Below are 22,897 nucleotides of genomic sequence, written 5' to 3'. Positions count from 1 at the left end.
TTGTTTCAAGTTGTAATTGTAATTGCCCAAAAGATATACACTCCCTTGAAACCTCTTAGTTTAAAATATGCACACAGAAATAAAAAAAATAAAGTCTTCTTTAAGAAACAACATATTTTGTTTACTCACAAACATTTTGTATTAATTTCTTATTGAAGTTCAGTGTTTTGAGGTTTTTCAATAAACTCTAAAATACTATTATAAATCATAAAAAATTCCAATTTACAGCCTAAGGAAGGGAGGAAGGAGAAGCCAAAGGGAGAGAAAAGGAGCCCATGTGTCAAAAGGAGGAGAAGGAGGCGAGGTATCAACACACAATTGGTTGTTAAAGACTTAAAATAGTGTTTAACTACTAAAATAATGTATAAATATTAAAATAAATATAGCGTCCCTACTTCGCGGATTTTCACTTATTGTGGGTGATCCTGGAACCTAACCCCCATGATAAGTGAGGGAACACTGTAATACAGACATCCACCTACACTGAGGTGCAGAGTAGACTGACTACTAAATGGAGTTCTGAGTCTGAACATGCCCAGTACAATCACATGTCTATAACCCCTCCCATACCAAAGAGGTATAGTCAAACTGGAAAATCAACATACACATAGAATACAGATTAGCAAATATATACATTGACAAATAAATAGTGAAAGGCTTGGGAGGTTGCTATTTCCAACAGGACTGCCCTATGTTATATTCATAACAAACCTGTAAGTTAGGTAAATTAAACTAAGAGGTTTTATGGGAATAGGAAGCCAAGACTCCTCAAGGGAACCAGAAGTCTCTCTCCATTGCACTATCCATGGATGTGTGAAGCAATTTTATGGGCATAACATTGCTGAAATGCTTTCATTTATTGAATGAACCACACAGCATACCCTTAAGTATTTCGACTGTGAAAACCAAGACACATGACCAAACCGTTTCTGGTCAAGATGGTAAAAAAAATCAGTAAGAAAGATCACACAAGTTGGGAAAAGCTGCAGCAGTTTACCTTTGCCTGAGTTAATTGAGTGTAAACTGGGTTGCTGTGAGTTTTCTGGGCTGTATGGCCATATTCCAGAAACATTCTCTCCTGACGTTTCATCCACATCTATGGCAGGCATCCTCAGAGGTGGAGGTCTGTTGGAAACTAAGAAAATGGGGTTTATATATCTGTGGAAAGTCCAAGTTAAGAGAAATAACTCTTATCTGTTTGAGGCAAGTGTGAATGTTGCAATTGATCACCTTTATTAGCATTTAATGGCTTTGCAGATTCAAAGCCTGGCTGCTTTCTGCCTGAGGGAATCCTTTGTTGGGAGTTGTTAGCTGGCCCTGATTGCTTCATATCTGGAATTCCCCTGTTTTCAGAGTGTTGTTCTTCATTTACTGTCCTGATTTTAGAGTTTTTAATACTGGTAGCCAGATTTTGTTCATTTTCACCTCCCAGCAAAGAATTCCCTCATGCAGGAAGCAGTCAGGCTTTGAATTTGCAAAGCTATTCAATTCTAATCAAGGTGATCAGTTGCAACATTCACACTTTCCTCAAACAGACAAGAGTATTTTCTCCCACCCTGGACCTTCAACAGATATGTAAACCCCACTTTCCTAGTTTCCAACAGACCTCACACCTCTGAGGATGCCTGCCATAGATGTGGGCAAAACGTCAGGAGAGAATGCTTCTGGAACATAGCCATACAGCCCGGAAAACTCACAGCAACCCAGTGATTCCGGCCATGAAAGCCTTTGACAACACATTGTGTATAAACTGCTTCTGCATTCTGAAATAAATATGTAGCAATTGAAATAAAGTGAAGACAAGGGGAGAAAGGGGGAGGAAGAGAGAAATTGGAACGTTTTGAAAGCAGCAAAAAAAAAAAACTGGGACTACAGAGAATTGGAACTGTTCCTACAAAATTTGGACATTTGGTATGCCACCATCAGTCCTCAGCTACCATGCATTCCAACAGCTGGGCCTAACGGTCACATTGTTTTGTTTTAGGAAATAAAGGATACATGTAGCTTAAGAATCGAGTGTGTCTTGTTTCACTTAACTTTATTTAACAATAGGCCTGTAAAAAAGATGCACATAGCGCTCATTGTTGTCATTTTCTTCTTTTCCCTTTCCAACTCTCCGCCCCTTGTTTTCCTCCTTCCTTCACCCTCTCTCTTTTCCTTCCTTGATTATTACTTAAGTATATGATTAGCTTTGGTATAGATCTTTTTCTTTTTTCCAAATCCAGGATGTCCTTGCCTTTTTGGAACTCTGCAAAGACGAACCTGGAAGGGAAAGAAAGAGGAAATGGGAGCAGGGACCTAGTAGCTCACAACAAAATAAAATGCTTTGACTGCACTAGCAGAATTACATGTTGAATATAGCTTTTTTATTAGATGTTAAGTCCTTGGATGCAGAGATGTGGCAGAATTGTCATGACGGTCCCTACTTCAGTGGAAGATAGCCAAGGACCATGGTAATGAATTATGCAGAGATGCAGCACAATTGCCCACCCTTGCAGAAGGCTGAATGCTGAATCCTTGCCTGAGTTGCTGTACTAGCACCGAGAAGGCACACCCACAACTATGACTTACACATAGACACAAAGGTTATTTATATTTTGAGGGCAGGTTATTTATATTCTTACAGTAAAAAAAGAAAAGAAATCCTTTCTAGGCATGCACCCAATGCAGGGATAGGGCAATGCCTGCTGATGCAGCTCCTTTCTACTATCCTTGACATCTAAGCAGTGTCTTAAAAGAAGTAGGCAGCAATGTGTAGCTATTTCAAGCACGTGTGCATGTATCATTCACACATTTTATATGTGCTGTACAAAATGTGAGCCACAAGAGGAGTTCGCTGTCTCTCTCTCCTCAGTCCCATTCTTTTTTTTTGTGCTTTGGGCATGTTTTCAGATCTGATGGAGGAAAGACATAGATGTAAATGAATATGTCGAACTGAGGATAAAATATTATTTTTGAGAACAGATATTAGGTGATGCTAATGGGTAGGCATACATGCATAGTCCTCTCCTAACAACATCTTATGTGGATGGATCACACTGTTCCATTAGAACTCATTTTCATTTTCAAGCTTATGGTGGCCTTCAAAGGGCCGTTGAATCCATGCACAGAGAATCCATGGATAGATACAGAAGGCTGATTATAATTCTTTTACATAATGGTCGGTGCTCTTTAGCTTTTCATAGAATCATAGAATAGTAGAGTTGGACGAGACCTCATGGGCCATCCAGTCCAACCCCCTGCCAAGAAGCAGGAAATTGCATTCAAAGCACCCCCGACAGATGGCCATCCAGCCTCTGTTTAAAAGCCTCCAAAGAAGGAACCTCCACCACAGTCGGGGCAGAGAGTTCCACTGCCGAACAGCTCTCACAGTGAGGAAGTTCTACCTGATGTTCAGGTGGAATCTCATTTCCTGTAGTTTGAAGCCATTGTTCTGTGTCCTAGTCTGCTGGGCAGCAGAAAACAAGCCTGCTCCCTCCTCCCTATGACTTCACTTCACGTATTTGTACATGGCTGTCATGTCTCCTCTCAACCTTCTCTTCTGCAGGCTAAACATGCCTAGTTCTTTAAGCCGCTCCTCATAGGGCTTGTTCTCCAGACCTTTGATCATTTTAGTCGCCCTCCTCTGGACGCTTTCCAGCTTGTCAACATCTCCCTTCAGTTGTGGTGCCCAGAATTGGACACTGTATTCCAGGTGTGGCCTGACCAAAGCAGAATAGAGGGGGAGCAGGATCTAGATGATATACTCCTATTGATGCAGGCCAAAATCCCGTTGGCTTTTTTCGCATTTTCTTGCGTTTGTCCCTGTTGAACTTCATTTTGTTAGTTTTGGCCCATCTTTGTAGTTTTTTTTTTTTACCATGTGTGTCCTCCAAATGTTATTGAATGACAACTCCCGTCACTTTTTTATAATCTGCCATGTAGACTGGGGATACTGAGAATTGCAACCCAACAGCACTTGTGGCTCTGAGTTTGGGGAAAGATTAAAGGATATTTTAATGTCAGAAATCATAGCAATAAGTCTTGTATCTAAATTCAAGCCATGACTAAACAGAACAAACTGCAACCTTCCAGATGTTACTGTATCACAACTGCAATCAGATCTAGTCATTATCTCTAATAATGAGAAATGCAGGAATTTATGTGAGGGCCACATAAAATGACATGGTGGACTGGATTTGGACCTCAGAAGACTCATAGACTCACACTGGAGGACCAAGAAATGCTAAATAGGTGTTCTCTCTAGTCGCAGTTCTATAGTATGCTTTCACTGGTCCTCCAGTAGAATTCTATAATATGCTTCCACCAGAAGACATTAATTTCAATAGGGTTATTTATTCATTATTTTATTTACAGTATTTATGTTCTGCCCTTCTCACCCCGAAAGGGACTCAGGGTGGATCACAGAACATACCTATGTGGCAAACATTCAATGCCATTTATACACTGACAAGACAGACAATTGTACATAGAAAGTCATAATATATAGGTTTCCCCATCTTTGGCATCTTGGAGACTTGTGCTTGGTTCCAGCCACTGGGGGGGATGCTGTCGCTCCATCTCCCAGCCGAAGAGCTTTGTTCATAAACTTCCTCCTTTGATTGAATCACCAGCATTTTTCTGACATTTCCTTATGAGTGCCTTTAAAATACCTCCTGCTTTTAAGCTGTACCTATTTCTCTACTCAGGTTTTGCTTTTAAACCGCTAGGTGGTCGAAGTTGGGCTAAAAGCCATGAGCTCACCCTGACCTGGATTTCGAACTGTTAACCTTTTGACTGACAAGATTTACTGCAGCTGGTGGTTTAACTTACTGTGCTAAAGCCCAGCCCCTCTCTTAGGGTTCCCTTTTCAACAGTAAGTCCAGGAAGAAAGTCTCTGAGGTCACACAATATTGCTCAAACAGCCTTTTGAAAACCAGTATGTGTCCCCAGTTTTAAGTCAGGAAAGGCATGGGAACACTATCTTACCGCTATCTTTTTCAGAAATGCGCTTGGTAGTGGTAAGATCAGGTAGAGCTATGCCTTGCCTTAAAATCTCTTTCCTTGTGAAGGCTTCTTCCTCATCAGATCATAAGGCGGCTTTGCTAAAATCTGTTTAGCAAGTCTTAGAAGTTACTGGAGAGGACTGAGAAAGAATACCAGTTCAGTTTCAGTTCAGTTTAATGGTTCTTTGGATTTGTTGGGCAGATTTAGTCCTTGACATTTTTCATATTCTGCTTTCTTCATTGTGTTCTTTTTTTGTAGAAAGCAGACCACGGGGAGCCTTCCGTGACTAGTAAATTAATATTTAAAATAAAAGTGTACCTAAACAAAATGTGAAAAAGAACTTTCCTGTTCAGGTGCTGTTTGTGTCCCTATCTTGTGCAACTTTTACTGTGGCTTCGTGGAGACAGAAGACTGGGAAAGAGAGATTTCTTTTCTGACTCAGTAGGTCTTAAACTTTATACAGGAGTTTCTCCCTACTTTCAGCTCTGATCTCTTGGCTCTCTTTTCTCCTGCAGGGTACATCCCTAGCTACTTGGACAAAGATGAGCAGTGTGTCGTGTGTGGAGACAAAGCCACGGGGTACCACTACCGGTGTATTACCTGTGAAGGCTGCAAGGTAAGAAATATTTGGGAAGGATCATCTCAGTGAGATGGTCTTAACTTGAAGTTCATCTGTGCTGAAGAAGTTTAGTTCTGTTATAACTGTCATGGCCCCATCCTCTAAAATCCTAGGATTTGTAATTTAGTGAAGTAGAGAGTAATAGTTCCCAATTCTAAGCACCCTCTCTCCAAAGTCCAAGACTCTATAGATGCAACTGTACCAGATAAAGTGGGATCAGATTGCTGTAACTTTGCAGTGCAGGTGCATTCCTACAGTGGTTCATCAGGGGAAAATTCTCATTTTGGATGGTGTCGCTGTAGTAAGTGATACAATTAGATGATCCGTGGCAGCTGCCAAGGTTGGCACTGCACTAGAATAAGTGTTTTTACTACTGAACATGATGGAAGGTATGTCGCCCTTTTGCTACACTGTGTGATTTGAGAGTGGGCTTAGGGATAGTGAAGCCTAAGATGAAAAAGAATCTTGTGGCATCTTTAAGAATAATAGATTTATATAAGCATAAAATGTACAAATACAGAAGGTTCGTATATAGACCACAGTCTTCCATTCATAGCTCATTTCTGGCTCACGGTTGGTTGACAGAATGGAATGATAAACAAAAAAACAAACAAATGAAGGACATTATTTTGTGTCTCAACTGGACTAGGTGAGGCCAGGAAGTTTGGAGAGTGGATATTTACCCTGTCTCCCCATTACATTTATTAATTCATAAACTGCCTTCAGCCCACATTTAACTTACCAGTATTTGTAAGCATCCCACTGTTCATTCCAAATTCTGTAAACGCACCTGCTTATTTCTCACCTCTCAATGAGGCTTTTCCTCCAAGGCCTTTGTGGTTGGATGTACATGCTTTTCTTAATAAACTGCTGTAGTTAGTACAACTAGACTCAGGTGTGGTGCTGGATGAAAAGTTGTTTCAAGACTAGAGTGCAACACACAGTGTATCTGTAGCATGTTTCTTCAAAATCCTCTGTTCTCTTATCTAGTAATTCTTTAGCAAAATCTTATCAGCACTTGTACTGGTTTTAAGATTTTATCCACTAATTTCAACTAATTCACCCATCTACATAGCTTAAATTCCCCTCTCATCTTCTCAAACTAAAACTGATCTCAACCTCTCTGGGGACAGGGAACTTAGTAATATCCTTGTTCTACAGTTTTAAGCAGGCTAGTGATATGTGCTTCTAACTGTGGTGTAATGGTTGGAGTGTTGGACTGAAGATACAGGTTTGAACACCTTGTGCAGCTTTGGACAAATCATTATATCGAAGCCCAACCAAGAAGCCATGAGATCATGCCTCACACACTTGGGCTTCAAGGATTTCTCACTAAGTCTCTTTGAACATCTAATTAATCTATCCTGCACTCCCTCCTTCCAGAGACATAATAGGATATCGCAGGAAAACTCCCCATCAGCTGAAGGCTGATTCCAAAGAGAAAGGGACCTTTCACTATTTTCCATTTCCCCTGTTGCTAAGGAATGAGCATTGGAATCCAAAACATCTTCTGTCTCATCTTCAGCTGCCTGCAATTCTCTCTGATCTAAGGCCTAAAATTCACCCCGATTACACACAGACTCCTCAGTTGGAAACCCATCATCCCCCTCATCCTCTTGAGAAAGTCCCAGCCTCTTGCTGAGCCCCAACAGTGAGAAATTTTTCCAAGACAGGAAGATGGTAATGGAAGAAGGGATGGGGGTCAAGGTTAATTAGGTCCAGCCTAGTAGATTTTGGAACCCGCTGCACACTAAGAAACATGAGGGCGCAATTCCCCAGGAAGTCCTGCACTATATATTCTGTAATTTTTATCCAAAAAAGCAACCTGAAAAATGATGAGGTCGATTTATACATGAATATATACAGTAGTCATTGAAAGCTGGGCAAGAGCACTGCTGATCTCTTTTCACAGGGAAAGATCCTAGTCGATTGTGTTTTGGAGCCAGGCTTTCCTCTCCTTATTAGCATTTGTAATCCTTATCATGAGAGAGGGCCACCTGATTCATAATCAAAATCGCAGAATTAAAATAAATACATTTATTTTCTCCGTGCCTTTCCTGTGTTCTTTTGCTGCTGCATTGAGTCACAAAGGAATGTACAGGGAAAGCCAGGGAATTCACATATTTATACTGATTTTGTGATTATGACTTAGGCAATGCATTGTTTATAAAGAGGCACCTTTTCTTCCTGCCCCTTCTACTTCCATCGTCTTGGCATAAGGAAAACTTTCTATAGTGAACTAACTAATGATTTTGGAGCCATGGTTGACTCCTAGTGGGAGGCAGGGAGGGGACTTCTCCCTTCCTTTATGTATTAATTTGGATATAAAAAGTACAGCCCACCCCACCTACAAACAGGAAGTGCTGATTAATAAGCACATCCATGTGTGATTTTACCCTTAGAATACAGAATTTCCTCCTTGAGAGTTACTTCTGGCATTTGAGTATGTTCAGAAACTGTATATATTTTTCTTCAGTTGGAAAAGAGATCTCCAAGCATGTGGAGATTCTGGATGAGGATGGGTATTAATATCCTCCCTCCAAAAATATACTGCATTTATGCAGCCACACAGCTTGGCTTGTGTGCCAAGGCTAAGATGGCAAAATAAAGTTTCTAATCAATACAAAAGTAACTACCTGTGGCTCGGTTGCTGGCTTACAGGGTTGCTGTGAGTTTTCCGGGCTGTATGGCCATGTTCCAGAAACATTCTCTCCTGACGTTTCGCCCACATCTATGGAGGCATCCTCAAAGGTTGTGAGGTATATTGGAAACTAAACTAGTGAGATTGATATAGCTGTGGAAGGTCCAGGGTGGAACAAGAGTTCTTTCTCCCATCCGGGACCTTTCATAGATATATAAACCTCCCTTGCTTAATTTTCCAATATACCTTACAACCTCTGAGGAGGCCTGCCATACACTTTTTTGGGAGTACAAATTGTTCTGGTAGCAGGAGAGTAGTTTTCATGTGGTCTGACAGCATGTAATGCTACTATATGGAAATGAGAGCCATATGGCTATAGAAGATAGTCTGCTTCTATCTCAAACAGCATTATTCATGATAAACCAGAACTCCTGGGTTTTGTTTTCATCTTCCTGGGGAAAGAAAAAAGAAAAAAAGAAAGTCTAGTGTACTTATTTTCAATTGGTGCAAAAGGTTGTGCCTTGACCTGAAGAAGAGTCTTGCTACCATTATTTTTAATAACAAACTAGAAGAAATATAAAGAGAGAGAAAGAAAGAGAAAATTAGATGAAAGAGAGAAGGAAAGCCAGGCATGTATAGTAAAAACGTAAAATTAGACCCCATGGGGTAGGCAAAGATAATCTTGAGGCATTTTAGAGCCGAATACAACATATTTGGAATTTGAAGATTTCACTGCTTCTTTGTGCCATCCCTAAATCACTGCCAGCTGTGGCTGAAATTAAAGATGGGCCCTGGTTGAAAAAATTGGAAAAACTAATGGTGGGTTTGGGATGCCATTAGTGGTGAGAATTTGGCCCTGCAAATGTTTTGAACTTCAACACACAGAAGTAATAGCTAGTAGCGTCAATAGTAAGAATTTCAGGAGCTGTAGACCAAAATATTGGGAGATCCAAAACCTGCCCACACGTGGGTGGCATAGTAGATCTAGCCCATGAGGTACACTCTACAGACAGCATCCTGAAACAAATGAAAAAAGCAAATGGGCACATTGGGATTAGGAGAACTTCTCAATGCTTTGCGTCTCATATTTGTTATTGGAAACTAATGGAGAGCAATTTTTGATATTCCAGTCTATTAACCAAATCTTTTCAGCTCATCCTATCTGTTCTTGTAGTACTGTATAATCTTTCCCAAATGGGCACTTTCCAGCTTTGGTTTTGCTTGCAGCGCCCATGCTTTGGGGCTGATGGAAGTTGCAATCTAAAATTGTAGGAAAGCATCAAGTTGTGGGGGGATTGATCTACTGAATTACAATAATTGTGGGATGAGCATACAAATATTGAAACAGAATACTTGGATTCTCACTTAAAAGACACGAGTCACCCCAATTCTGTCAGGTTATAGAGTGGTTTTTACCCTTTCTACATGATTTATGTGATACAATTCTTATATGGAGATCATAATAGCAAAATTTAACAATAGAAGTGCTAATAGGGCACTGGTTGGCCTAAACTTGCTTTGTTGGAGTTTAAGCATTAATGGGCGAAATCAGTGGTGGATCTTATTTTAGAATTAGAAACTGGACTGTCTTCTAGAGCTGCTTGGTTCTGATATTATCCTCATCTCTACAGGGCTTTTTCCGACGGACCATCCAGAAGAACCTGCACCCAACATACTCCTGCAAGTATGATGGCTCCTGCGTCATCGACAAGATCACCCGCAACCAGTGCCAGCTTTGCCGATTCAAGAAGTGCATTGCTGTTGGGATGGCCATGGACTGTAAGGGCACTGAGCCCACTATGGAGGGGTGGTGGGTATGGGAGGATGGGAAAGGGAATGATTACGGCTCTTTTTATCAAGAACAACACGGAAAGCAGTAATCTAAAAATGGTCCTGTTTTGAGTGACCAGGGATGGGAGGTACATTGCTTGGTGCACACAGTTATGTGGGTTTATATCTTTTAATCTCCATGCATTTGACGATTGATGGTGCGTAATGATCCAAGGCTTATAGCAGCATCCAACAATTCCATGTGCTGTCATAAGGGCCAGTCACATTGCTTTCCATGAGGCCACTTGGCACATTGATAATGGGGAAATGGATTGCAAGATGCAACTGATGCATTGCAGAGTTGTGATTGACCTCGCCTTCTCACACACCTTTCCGTTCTTCGCCACTCCCTAGTGGTGCTGGACGACTCCAAGAGGGTAGCCAAGCGGAAGCTGATTGAAGAGAACCGGGAGAGGCGGCGCAAAGAAGAGATGATGAAATCCCTTCAGCATCGGCCAGAGCCAACTGCAGAGGAGTGGGAGCTGATCCACGTTGCCACAGAGGCACACCGCAGTACCAATGCCCAAGGCAGCCACTGGAAACAGAAGCGGAAATTTCTGGTAAATGACGGGGACAGGGAGGGTAGACAATGTTCTACTAAGACAGGCCTCTTCAGCCTGTGGCGGTCCTCTGGGTATTTGTCCCTCCAACTCCCAGGTCAGGAATTCTGGGAGCTGAAGTCCAAAACACTTGGAGAGCTGCAGGTTGAAGAGAATTGTACTAAGAGATTGCATGTGTTTCTCAGAACCAATCTGAAGTCCAGTCACAGCTGTCAATAACCTCTGCTTTTTACTCCTTTGGATTCCATTTTCTGCTCCTCTTTCTGCTTACAAATGTCTATGTCAGGGGTCCCCAAACTTTTTAAACAGGGGGCCAGTTCATGGTCCCTCAGACTGTTGGAGGGCCGGACTATAGTTGAAAAAACACCCCTATAAACAAATTCCTATGCACATTGCACATTTCTTATTTTGAAGTAAAAAAACCCAAACAGGAACAGGAACAGGATCAGTGTTAATCATAATCATAATCATAATAAAAAATAATAAAGAGGGTTGGAAGAAACCCCTTGGGCCATTTAGTCCTACCCCCTTCTACCTTTGTACACCAAAAGCACAAGCAAAGCACCCCTGACAGATGGCCACCTAGCCTCAATGTTGTTAATAATAATAATAATAATAATAATAATAATAATAATAATAATAATAATAATAATAATAATAATAAATCACACAGCTCTAAACATTATTATTATTATTATTATTATTATTATTATTATTATTATTATTATTAAGGATTGAAAGAGACCCCTTGGTCCATTTAGTCCAGCCCCCTTCTGCTTTTGTGCACCAAAAGCACTAGCAAAGCACCCCCTTGATAATTAATTATTAAATAATAATTAAATACCATTATAAACAAGGAAAGCTCTGGAAGGTGTGCACCAGGCGAGGCAGGAGGCGGGAAAGGCACGCGCTTTTCCCTCCTCCCTCGTGCTGCACGCACCTTCCTCGGTGGAGGAGGAGGGAGCCGCTGCCATGGGGGATGGGTAAATGGCTTCGATGGGCCGCATGTGGCCCCCGGGCCTTAGTTTGGGGACCCCTGGTCTATGTTGTTACTTTTCCTCTTTCCTGGTCTGTGCTTACCATACATATCCATAAAATATTCTGCATCAGGGATGTGTCCATCCAATTTTATTTAATCCTTTTGTCTGCTGCCGTTGGACTTCTGTTTTGTACTTCAAGTGTACCATGAGTAGGGAGAACTGGGAAGGGGTAAGAACCAATGTTTGAGCATTTGTTAGCAGGTTAAACCACTGAGCCACTGAACATGCTGACTGAACTTGCTGACCGAGCGGAGTGAGCTCCCGCTGTCAGCTCCAGCTACTGGCAACCTATCAGTTCGAAAAAATGCAAAATGTGAGTAGATCAATAGGTACTGTTCTGGCAGGAAGGTCACAGTGCTTCATGCAGTCATGCTGGCAAAATGACTTTGGAGTTGTCTATGGACAATGCCGGCTATTTGGCTTAGAAATGGAGATGAGCACCAACCCCCAGAGTAGGACATGACTAGACTTAATGTCAGGGGAAAACCTTTACCTTTACCTTATTATTTGATCTTGTGTTCTTCCCACTCAGAAGCTGAAGGCACTTACAATATTCACTTTAAATAGTGCAAATAATACGCAAAATAAGGCAGACACCATATTAAAATACAGTTAAACATGTTATATTAAAACATAGTTGGATTAAAAATAATTGAAAGTGCAGCTAATACACCCACCCATAATGTGAAGTTTCCCCTTATTCCATTTCAGCTACCTTTTGACAATCAAGCTGTCAGTGGAACTATCCTCCTAGATTATGTTTTGTATGTACAGTAGAGTCTCACTTATCCAATGTTCTGCATTATCCAGTGCAGTCTGCCTCTCACCTGAATCCACAGCTGTTTCTCTAGGCAGCAACTCGCAGCGGGTCAGCACGCCCAACAACAACACAAGTGCAGCCACACTCCCAAACAAGTGGCAGTCTTGTTGCAAAACATGATGTTTTGGTGGTTGTAAAATCGTAATGTAATTTGACGTTTAATAAGCTTTTCCTTAATTCCTCCTTATTATCCAACATTTTTGATTATCCAACATTCTGCCGGCCCATTTATGTTGGATAAGTGAGACTCTACTGTAATTTTATATTTGAAACTATTTGTGCTATTCTGCCTGTCTTCAAATAGGTCTACATTTTATCATTCCTATTATTACGAGTTTAGTTTCCCCAACAATTTCTTTATCCCAGAATTTGGAACAGTTCATATATATAGAATGATCCAGTCTGTATGCTGGTTACAGGCTTCTAAGTGCTATTATTTATATATATATATAATATATAAATTATATATATATATATATAATAGCACTTAGAAGCCTGTAACCAGCATACAGACTGGATCATTCTGGGAGCCATAGTTCCAAAAAAGTCGTTCCCAACTTCTGCTTTATCCATGCCAGCAAGTTGCAGCCTGACAATTAAGAAGTTATACAAGGGCAGATTCCTCACTGCTTTTTGTGGCAAGCAGGCAGGGATAAGCTTAAAGTGTAAAGATTCAATAGCATTTTGCAGTAGAGGCTCAACATTATTAACCATTTTCCAATATGGGACCAGCACAGCAGGTGTAATTAGAAATAAATAAATGCAAGATCCTGCACATGAGGCCATTCCAAAAGTGGGGTAGAGGGCAGATTTCTGCCCAGTCTCACTGTTCAGGTAGAGCTCTATTCCCGTGTAGTTGTGATGTGTTCTTTCATGCACCATTGTGTTCTCAGGGTTCTTCTAGCAGGCTCTGCAACATTCATTTTTAAAGAAAACATCACATTCCATACAGTCTTCAAGGTTAGAGGTCCACCCCCAAAAAAGCTGTCCTCGTGCCTTCATAAAGGTATTAATTTCCTGCATACCAAAATGGAAACATTTTGCGAGAGGGGGAGGAATATGGCTTATATCAGAGTTCTCCAACTTCTAGATTTTCAAATCCCATTCAGTTTTGGAAGCTTTACACTCTCTGTCCCATTACAGAAAAGGAGTTTCTATTAACAAAGTTGTTATCACCTTTTAGAAATCGCCTCTCCCATATGAAGCATATGGGATATGCAAATAAATTGTATTTCCTGAAATAATCCATCTAGAAACAGATTTTTTTGTCTTTTCAGAATTATGGTGAGTTAGTAAGGCAACAAAACATACCCACTATGGCTCCAAGCTAGCTAATGATGACTGGGTTCTGTTGGAAGCAATGGGGCTTACATTCCTGACAGCTAACTTTGAATGAATGTAAACACTTAGTTCATAAAAATAGCAGGTAGAATGGTAAAACCTGTTTCTGAGCTGAATACCTAGAGACTGTGTGGAGAGAAATGCCTGCATATAGACTACCATGCTGGAACGATGTTCTGACCTAGGTTTCTTTCTAATGTGTGTATATATATCATTATCTTGTTACTGTCATAGTCGTTCTCAACCTGTGGTCTGTGGACCACCAGTTGTCAGCAAGAACTAAAATATGGTTGGGCCGTGTTATTATCCTTTACTACTACAGATAATAACACAGCCCAACCAATTTTTATTTCTTGGTGTCTTCATTTTAGGCCTGTTCCTAAAATTTGGGGTGCTGATTCAGAAAATTGTATTGGATAGACTCCATCAGCTCTAGATGATTAAATATGGTTTTCTCTTGGTGAGCAGATAGCGACTACTGGATGGCATATGTTTTGTAGCAAAAACATATGGGATCTATCCAATGCAGTTTTCTGAATCAACACCCCAAATAACCAAACCGAATCTAAAATTGACCAAAAACTGGTTCATAACCAATGTTGGAGAGTTGTCCCTGGTCAAAGTCGTCCCTGATCAAAAAAGGTTGGGAACCACTGGCATAGAAGTAATGAGGCACAGGTCACCTTTTTTTTCTAATGGGGTGCATTGTGGTTTCTCAAAGTAATCTAGAAATGTTAATGCAGGATGTTCTCCTTACTTTTTAAAGTGAATTTGAAAAGGCATTTTCACAGGAAAATTTATTTATGCTATAGAGAGATATATTTCTCTTCCCAGACCTTGTTTTGTTTTGTTTTAATAAAAAAGCAATGAGCCACAAGTAACACACTCAAATTTCTTTTTCCATGGTGTAATGAGTATTGCAACCAACCACTTTTCAGAAACTATAATGACAACAAAATGTATGAGTTTTAAAAAGCAAAAGAAGCCCAAAGCATTGAGTTGTACCATTTCCCACTCGTAGAACAAACTGGTGCAGGTTTTTGTGTTCACAACGGAATTTAGCCAAACTGGAAAGAGAGAGAATCGTTTTTTCTTTCCCTTTTTACCATATCTTGATTAAAATGGCATTTTGGAGGTTAGGCGTCAACTGCAGGCTACCATTTGACCAGCCCTTTTTACATCTTACTTAAGTCTAGTCGTGTCTGACTCTGGGTGGTGATGCTCATCTCTATTTCTAAGCTGAAGAGCCAGCGTTGTCCATAGACCCCCTCCAAGGTCATGTGGCCGGCGTGACTGCATAGAGTGCTGTTACCTTCCTGCCGGAGCAGTACCTATTGATCTACTCACATTTGCATGTTTTCAAACTGCTAAGTTGGCAGAAGTTGGGACTAACAGCGGGAGCTCACCTTGCTCCTTGGATTCGAACTGTCAACCTTTCGGTCAGCAAGTTCAGTGGTTTAACACACTGCGCCACCGGTGGCACCGTTTGATCAGCCCTAGTTTAAGGAGCAATTTAAATGCTTTTAGAGTTTGCTAACATTTAAATTGCTTCTGTGTCGCATTATCAGATCATTTTTGTATGTCTCGAGCAGTCCTTTTAAAAATTTTAGAGTTTGAAACACTATATTCCTTATCATAGTCTATACATACAATATGAGGCAGACTTTGGGCAATGCTTTATTCTCTTTTGATTCAATGTGAGAGATTTAAGCATTTTCTTAACCTGCTGAAAAAAAAAACCCAATTGTATTATGTTCTTAATGTTAGATGTGCAGAGAAACTGCTGTATACATTAGCATGAACTTTTTTTAAATCTGAGAAAATGTAGCTCGTCCTAAGTATTAGTAGTGGTGGTAAACTCAGGGGTTTGCATGTATGGGAATAAATCCAAGAGCCTATAATGTTAATTAAGTAAGGATTTCTCCCATTCAGCAAATGACTGCAGTCCTACAGAGGGGACTTGGAAGGGTTAAGTGGATTGAGCAGAGGGACACAGCTGTGACCTCTCAGCTCTGTCCAAGGGCAGATGAGCCGGAAAACCGGACTCTCGCTCTTCCCCGTTTTTTTTTTCCGCTGGGCAGGAATCGCTAGTTTGGGGTGCCCTCTGCTGGCCCTCGAGAGTCAATACCAGGGCAGGTCAGGACATGGAGGTCACAGGAAGTGGGGCCTGGAGGAGGGGAGAGGAAATTGTGGGTCATGGAGAAGCCTTTTTGCCTTTGTGGATCACCTCCACTGCTTACACCATGGCACAGTTACCATGCTGAAGCTGTGCAGGTCCTGTTCTTTAAATTGTCTGGATGAAGACCAGACTGAATTCAGTGGCAGAGTCGGAGATAAGTGTAGTAAATAAAACGTGACACACTATTCCAGCAAAGGCAACATGCATGCAAAAGCAATGCATGCAATAATGCACACAGCTTTTCGAGCTGCCCATGAGAAATGGTGAGTGAGCTGTAGGGTCTCACTTGCTTTTCCTACACCCTCTCCTTAACATTTTCCCACCACCACAACAGCAACAATAATAATAGGCTCAAGGCGCATGATCACCTTAAACATTCTGTAAAATACACATATTAAAACATATTTCTATAAAATACACAAAACAAAGATTAAAACACAAGCTACAAGTTTAAAATTTGTGATGATTTTTATTTTATATCCTGCATTATCTCTCCCAAAGGAGACTCAAAGCAGCTTAACATAAAATCATTTGCATACAATTTAAAATATATAAAAATTAAAAGAGTTTAAATATAAACTATTAAAAATGTTCATAGTTAAAAACCATTAAAACATATTCAAAGTTAAAAACCACCGCACCTCCTGAATTGATCTTAAAAATTAAAACTATTTTATTTATCGTGTCAGAAGTGAATTGAGGGTACAGTTATAATGTATTTAAAAAACACAAAGTTAAAAACTTGGCATTATGCTAAATTTCCTTTGACCAGAAGCTGGCCACTTGGAGTGCCTCTGGTGTCGCTGTGAGAAGGTTCTCCATTGTGCATGTGGCAGGGCTCAGACTGCATTGTAGTAAGTGGTCTGTGGTTTGCTCTTCTCCACACTCGCATGTCATGGACTCCACGTGTAGCCCCATTTCTTAAGAGTGGCTCTGCATCTCGTGGTCCCAGAGCACAGTCTGTTCAGCGCCTTCCAAGTCGCCAGTCTTCTGTGTGCCCAGGGGGGAATTTCTCATCTGGTATCAGCTATGGATTGAGGTTCCGGGTTTTAGCCTGCCACTTTTGGACTCTCACTTGCTGAGGTGTTCCTATGAGTGTCTCTGTAGAATCTCAGAAAGCTGTTTCTTGATGAACTTTGTGAGAGTGGTAAGTTAGTATAATAAAGTGGTTGCTTTGAGGAAATCTACAGCAGTTACAGTCCCATCTTGCAGGATTTTCTGTTACCAAGGTTTTTGTGTCTAATAGGACAGGCATGAATGATTCCAAAATCAAGGAAGTATCCTTACAATCCTGTACTCCCAGATAATTGCAAAGCATGCTTGAATCTGTTTTGCCATTAGGTGGAGGTAGCAAAGGCAGCATTTGGATCCTTAGCAGCTCCCAAATCCGCAGATCAAATTTAAATATGGTTCCATTTGTTTGTGAAAAACAGCTGTCGAAAATCATATAAAGATAATACACCATGTTTTTTAATTCTTTTTATAAAAGAAATCATTCTACTTCTTTTAGAGGGGTGCAGTTGCAAGACTAATGATCACACCAGCATTTGGTTGACTGGTTGCACAAATTGCAAAGCTAAGAAGAGGAGGCCAGGCTTATGCTCTAGTTTGGAGAACATACTGTGACATTTCTTTGTTGACATTATGCCTGTCTTCGTCCTTGATTTAATGAGTTACTTTATATCCTAAGCCTCCATTCCCCCTCCCATTTTTAACATTAAACTGAATTCTCTAAGTATTGTGCATTTTAAATTGAGATGGACAAAATGCAGCTGCCCAAGGCTGTTTTTGCTCTCTTCAGGCCCTCTACACTTACAGTAAATTTCCTGGCCAATAAAAAAGTTGAATTGCTTCTTCTGGAAGCTCCAGAAGTGACTATTCATCTTTTAAATAGGTTGCAAGGCCATCTCCTGCTCTATTTAATGTTAAAAAGTAGTCATTTTTCAAAAGCAGAAATGGACCTCTGACCACTTGCAGTGCTTTGTTAAGGGGAGGATTGTGTTTGGGGACGGGGATGTTTTGCTTTTGTTTGTTTGATTGTTTGGAGGATTGAATTTTTTGTTATCTACAAGCCCCCAAAGAGTATCAGAGGCAGAAAATTGGTCTCCGAATCTGTCACTGTTGTGGGGTGTAGCTATTTGGGTGGGTGGGGGGGAGAGATAAATGTGGGCATTGCCCCCACAAATAAGAATTCTGCCCCCCAAAATGATTTTTTTTTCACTTCCCAAATTTCTACCATATTGGAAAATCATTCATAGCCAGAACTCATATTTGTTCTCTTTTCATTGCCTGGCCCCTTTCTTTATATACCTAAACTGTGTTTGTAAGTGCACACCTGATGTTTCAATGCTAGACATTGGGCCATGGGCCGTGGTCAAAAAAGGTAGAGAATGGATATGGAAATTGAAAGGGAAGACATCGAAAGGGAAATAAGTAATATAGTCAAGGAAAAATATAATGTATTAAGGGAAGCAAGAAGGCAAATGTTACAAAAAATAGTATAGGACTCCTGCACAACTTTCACATTTTTACCAGGGGCAAAGGACATGTGTTGGCATGGTTGTAAATAAGTAGGTGTGTTTAATCACATGATATGGGAAAATGATAGAACACAGGCATATTGGAGAATGATTGAAAGATAAATTAATAGAAAGTTAAATCTTCAAATAATAATAGGCAATGGAAATGTACTACATGCAAGGGATACCAGGAGTGTATAATGTGCAAAAGGAAAGAGTGGTTGACAAATCAATAGCATTTGCGCAAATTGTTTTAGCAAGGTATTGAAAAGATAAAACAAAGCATTTATCTAAAGGTTTCCATAGTCACCACCAAGGGTCGCTAACCTTAATAACTAAACAAAATTGGCAATCAAATACTTGCATTAAAGATTACTCTCAGTATCTTCAACACTAGCATTTGCCCTGTTCAATAGTAGAATAATACACTATGTTTTGGGTTGGAAAGACTGGGGAAAAGGGAGGGTATAAGGAAAGCTAGAGTTTCTGATTCTGGTTTTGAGCTTGTAAAGTGGTTTTCCAATAAGCAGAAGGAAAATTGACCTCTGTCTACTTCAGAAAGTATTAATTTTTCCCTTCTTCTTTTTCTACTTGCAGCCCGAAGACATTGGTCAGTCTCCCATGGCCTCCATGCCTGATGGGGACAAAGTGGACTTGGAGGCATTCAGTGAGTTTACGAAGATTATCACCCCAGCCATCACTCGTGTGGTGGATTTTGCCAAAAAACTGCCCATGTTTTCAGAGGTGAGTGGTGAATAATTGGTATTACATTATGAGAAATGAGGTGAGAAAGAAGTTGGGGTGTGTGGTTTTGCTTCTTTTGTAGGCAAATAATGGGACGTCTGCAACCAGCCATTTACTGTCTCCCATTAGTATAAACTTCAGGGCTGATGATCAGCAAGAGATATTTTAGAAGTGTCTCCTCACATCAGTTTTGGCCCTAGAGCCACTTCTTGCGTCTTCCTTTACACTTTCTTCCCTCTAGCTACACCTTTCTAGATAGAAGACATCAAAAAGAACAGCTGCAGCACTCTGGAGTGAGGGTGGTTACTGAAAATATGGGGTTATAAATAGGTATGTTTTCACTAGGTTTTGTTCCTGAACTTACTCTGTGGGGCAGATACAGAAAGTGAAGCTGAGCGCATGAAGGATTGTTATCAGTTTGTGCAACCAGGATGAATTAATGGTAGATAGATAGATAGCTTAAACGTTTTTATGTGTGTCAAGGTTTTTTCTTTGTTTTCTATTAACGTTTGTGGATTGCCATAGGATTGCTTGTGTCTTATTTTTCACTTTAACTTTCCTTTCCGATTGGTTAGGATCATCCCAGACATTCTACCTTTACTTTAAATAACTAGATTTGCTCGTCATGCTAGAAGGCACCTCCAGACTGGCCAAAGATCTTGAGATTTCGTGGTAGTTACAGCTGTATGTACTGAGGATTTTTCTCTGATATCTGTACAACATTTCTATCTTGGTAATTCTCTCATAAATGTCTAGGCTGGTATTAACCACAACTTTTTTATTCATGGTACAGGGTTGTCCTTTCTTTTTCCATCCCAGGGGTTTTGGATGGAGACTGGGATAAATGTCACGCATTTGTATCCATTGTTTTGGTTTCTCCTGCAATATTTTTAGCAGTTCCACTGATGGGGTGTTGAATGGGATTGTGAGTGTTGCCACAGATGCTTTCTACCGATGTTTGTTTCCTCATTATATTTACTTTTGCCAGACAAAATTTTTTCCCACACACGCACACATAGCCATCTCTTTAGAGTTATAGTTCAAAAATGGTATTGCCTTACATCACTTTACTACTTTGAGTATACAAAATATATTTTAAAAGAGAATTATAAATAGAAAACAGAAAATTGTGTGTGGGGGGGGGGGGCTATTACATGAGTACTGAGAGAATAGCATACAGGAAGGTGTTGAGGTAATGGCAGGAAACCACACACACTAAACCCCATTTGCACCTGGTTGAAATATACAGATCAGAGCTAGTGCTACAATCAGCAACAAAACTGGGCCAAAACCTGGTACATTTAGAGGGTGACTGGGTGTGGGAACAGAAACAACCATTAGGAAGGGGAAACACCTAACACAAAGTTAGAGTTGAAGGTTGGCACTGAAGTAGCAGGAGATTAGGCCAGCAATACAGTTTAGTGGTATTGATGGAATAATACAGTTTGGAATAACCAAATTTATATTTTCTTATGAATTAAGACCATCTCTTGAGGTCCTGCACTCAGTCTTTTCCTTAATGGATATGAAGCTGGTCCTCACTAAGGATAAGATTGCTTTCCGTCTTTCACCTCCTCGCCTTCTTAGGCTTTCGTATAATTTCCAATTTTACTTTGTGTGTGTATATGTGACTTCAAGTCACCTGTCGACTTATAGCAACCTCATGAGTTTCATAAGGTTTTCATAGGCAAGGAATACCCAGAGGTGGTTACTGTTTTCATTTTATCTGTACTGATTTGAAACCTATTTATTGTTTCACATGCAAAGAGTTTGGGTTACTGGTGTTACAACTATTAACTGCTTTGTGTTTCTGTTGAATGGAAATAATTAAGCTAATGTCAAGAACCAGAAGGATTGGCCCAAATGGTAGGGAGCAATGAAGGGGGGGGGGGGGGGGGACGGCATGAACATTATCCTGCAATAACCTACTACTCAGTCATGATCAGTTAGTTGTCCGGGAGGAGCCGCAGTGGCATAATGGGTTAAACCCTTGTGCCGGCTGAACTGTTGACCTGAAGGTTGGGTTGCTGACTTGAAGGTTGCTGGTTCAAATCCGCTAGATGGGGTGAGCTCCTGTCTTGTCAGCTCTAGCTTGCAGGGACATGAGAGAAGCTTCCCTTCAGGATGGTAACACATCCAAGCATCCCCTGGGAAATGTCTCTGTAGGCTGCCAGTTCTCTCACACCAGGAAGCAACTTGCAGTATGTTCTCAAGTCGCTACTGATGCAATTAAATAATAAAGCTGTCGGGAATATGGCTGTGAGGATTCTGCAAGAGTCAGTCAACTTCTTACTGAAAACAACTACTTAGTGCTCCAACTAGAGAAGCCATATCTGATGAATTTGATATTTCCCTCCTTTCAATTTACCTTCATGCTTACTCTTTTCTACTTCAGCTCTTCCCTTAACTTTAATTCATACCCAGCCTCTCTGTTTAGGATCTTGAGTTCCATCCTTCTCATTCCTTGTCTTCTTTTTAATATGTTGCTGTTGCGCACGGTTTATTCATTTCACGTGAGCCTTTCTCCTATATCCCAAGGTTTATCCCCCTGTGCAGAGCTGTGCAAGCTTGCTTTTCGGACTCCCAGAACACCCAAAAGTAAACGTAAACCACAAAGAAGCTCCCTTGATGAGTCCCTTCATGCTGAGCCTAACACTAACTGTGTCTCTCTCTGGCTGCAGCTGCCTTGTGAGGACCAGATCATCCTTTTGAAGGGCTGCTGCATGGAGATCATGTCATTGCGGGCAGCAGTGCGCTACGACCCCGAAAGTGAGACTCTGACACTAAGTGGCGAGATGGCTGTCAAGCGGGAGCAGCTGAAGAACGGCGGTTTGGGTGTGGTCTCGGATGCCATCTTTGATCTGGGCAAGTCTCTCTCTGCCTTCAACCTGGATGACACTGAAGTAGCGCTGCTCCAAGCTGTGCTGCTCATGTCCTCAGGTAAGGGACTTTTTTTATTAAAGAGAAAATCATTTTATACTAATCTGACAAACAATAAACAATGACATCACATTTTAAATAAAATTGTACAAAACTGAAGTAGCCATCAAAGATAGAATCAAAAGCAAAAAAGACGTAAACAAAAACCATGACAGTGGTACAGGTAGTTGATTGGTAATGCTAGTGGTACAGTAAGATCCCAGTTTCCACCAGGGATATGTTCCTGGCTAGACCACGTTTACCCAAAATCAGAGATACAACCAAATACCATTGTTACCAACCAATCACCATTATTACCTGACATCCAAAAGCTCCTGTAATGCTGTCTGAGGGGAAAAAAGCACTGGTGAATCCTTGCCCTGTCAATGCACCTTAGAGAACTGCTCAATGGAATATGGATATCCTGGTACTCAAAATGCCCACTGAAGATTGCTTCATTTGGAAATTTGTCTCTTGTGCAAAGCTACTTTATACAATTCGCTCAAACCCAGTGATTTCCAACCTTTTTTTGACCAGGGACCGCTCTCCAACATTAGTACCAAAAGGGTTACAAATCAGTTTTTAGTCCACGGACCACAGGTTGGGAACCACTGCTCAAAACTACGCATCATTTTCTGCACAGAAAATTCATTTTGGGGTGGGGAGAAAACCTGTTTTCTGCACAAAAAGGCACAGTTC

The 22,897-nt window shown here is 40.7% G+C and overlaps 1 protein-coding gene across 1 annotated transcript in view; it reads left to right on the top strand.

Moving 5' to 3' along the window:
- The window catches only part of thra (thyroid hormone receptor alpha), a 169,938-nt gene that overhangs the window by 133,986 nt on the left and 13,055 nt on the right, over positions 1-22,897 (top strand). The window contains exons 5-9 of the mRNA XM_008113348.3: positions 5,502-5,602; positions 9,878-10,025; positions 10,431-10,636; positions 19,133-19,279; positions 21,961-22,219. Coding sequence (XP_008111555.1) covers positions 5,502-5,602; positions 9,878-10,025; positions 10,431-10,636; positions 19,133-19,279; positions 21,961-22,219 — 861 coding nt within the window. The remainder of the gene's footprint in view (positions 1-5,501; positions 5,603-9,877; positions 10,026-10,430; positions 10,637-19,132; positions 19,280-21,960; positions 22,220-22,897) is intronic.

Source organism: Anolis carolinensis, chromosome 6 (assembly GCF_035594765.1).
Source record: "Anolis carolinensis isolate JA03-04 chromosome 6, rAnoCar3.1.pri, whole genome shotgun sequence".
In the NCBI taxonomy this organism is placed as follows: domain Eukaryota; kingdom Metazoa; phylum Chordata; class Lepidosauria; order Squamata; family Dactyloidae; genus Anolis; species Anolis carolinensis.
The sequence above is the reverse complement of the archived record's forward strand: the minus strand, read 5'-3'. Positions and strand labels throughout refer to the sequence as shown.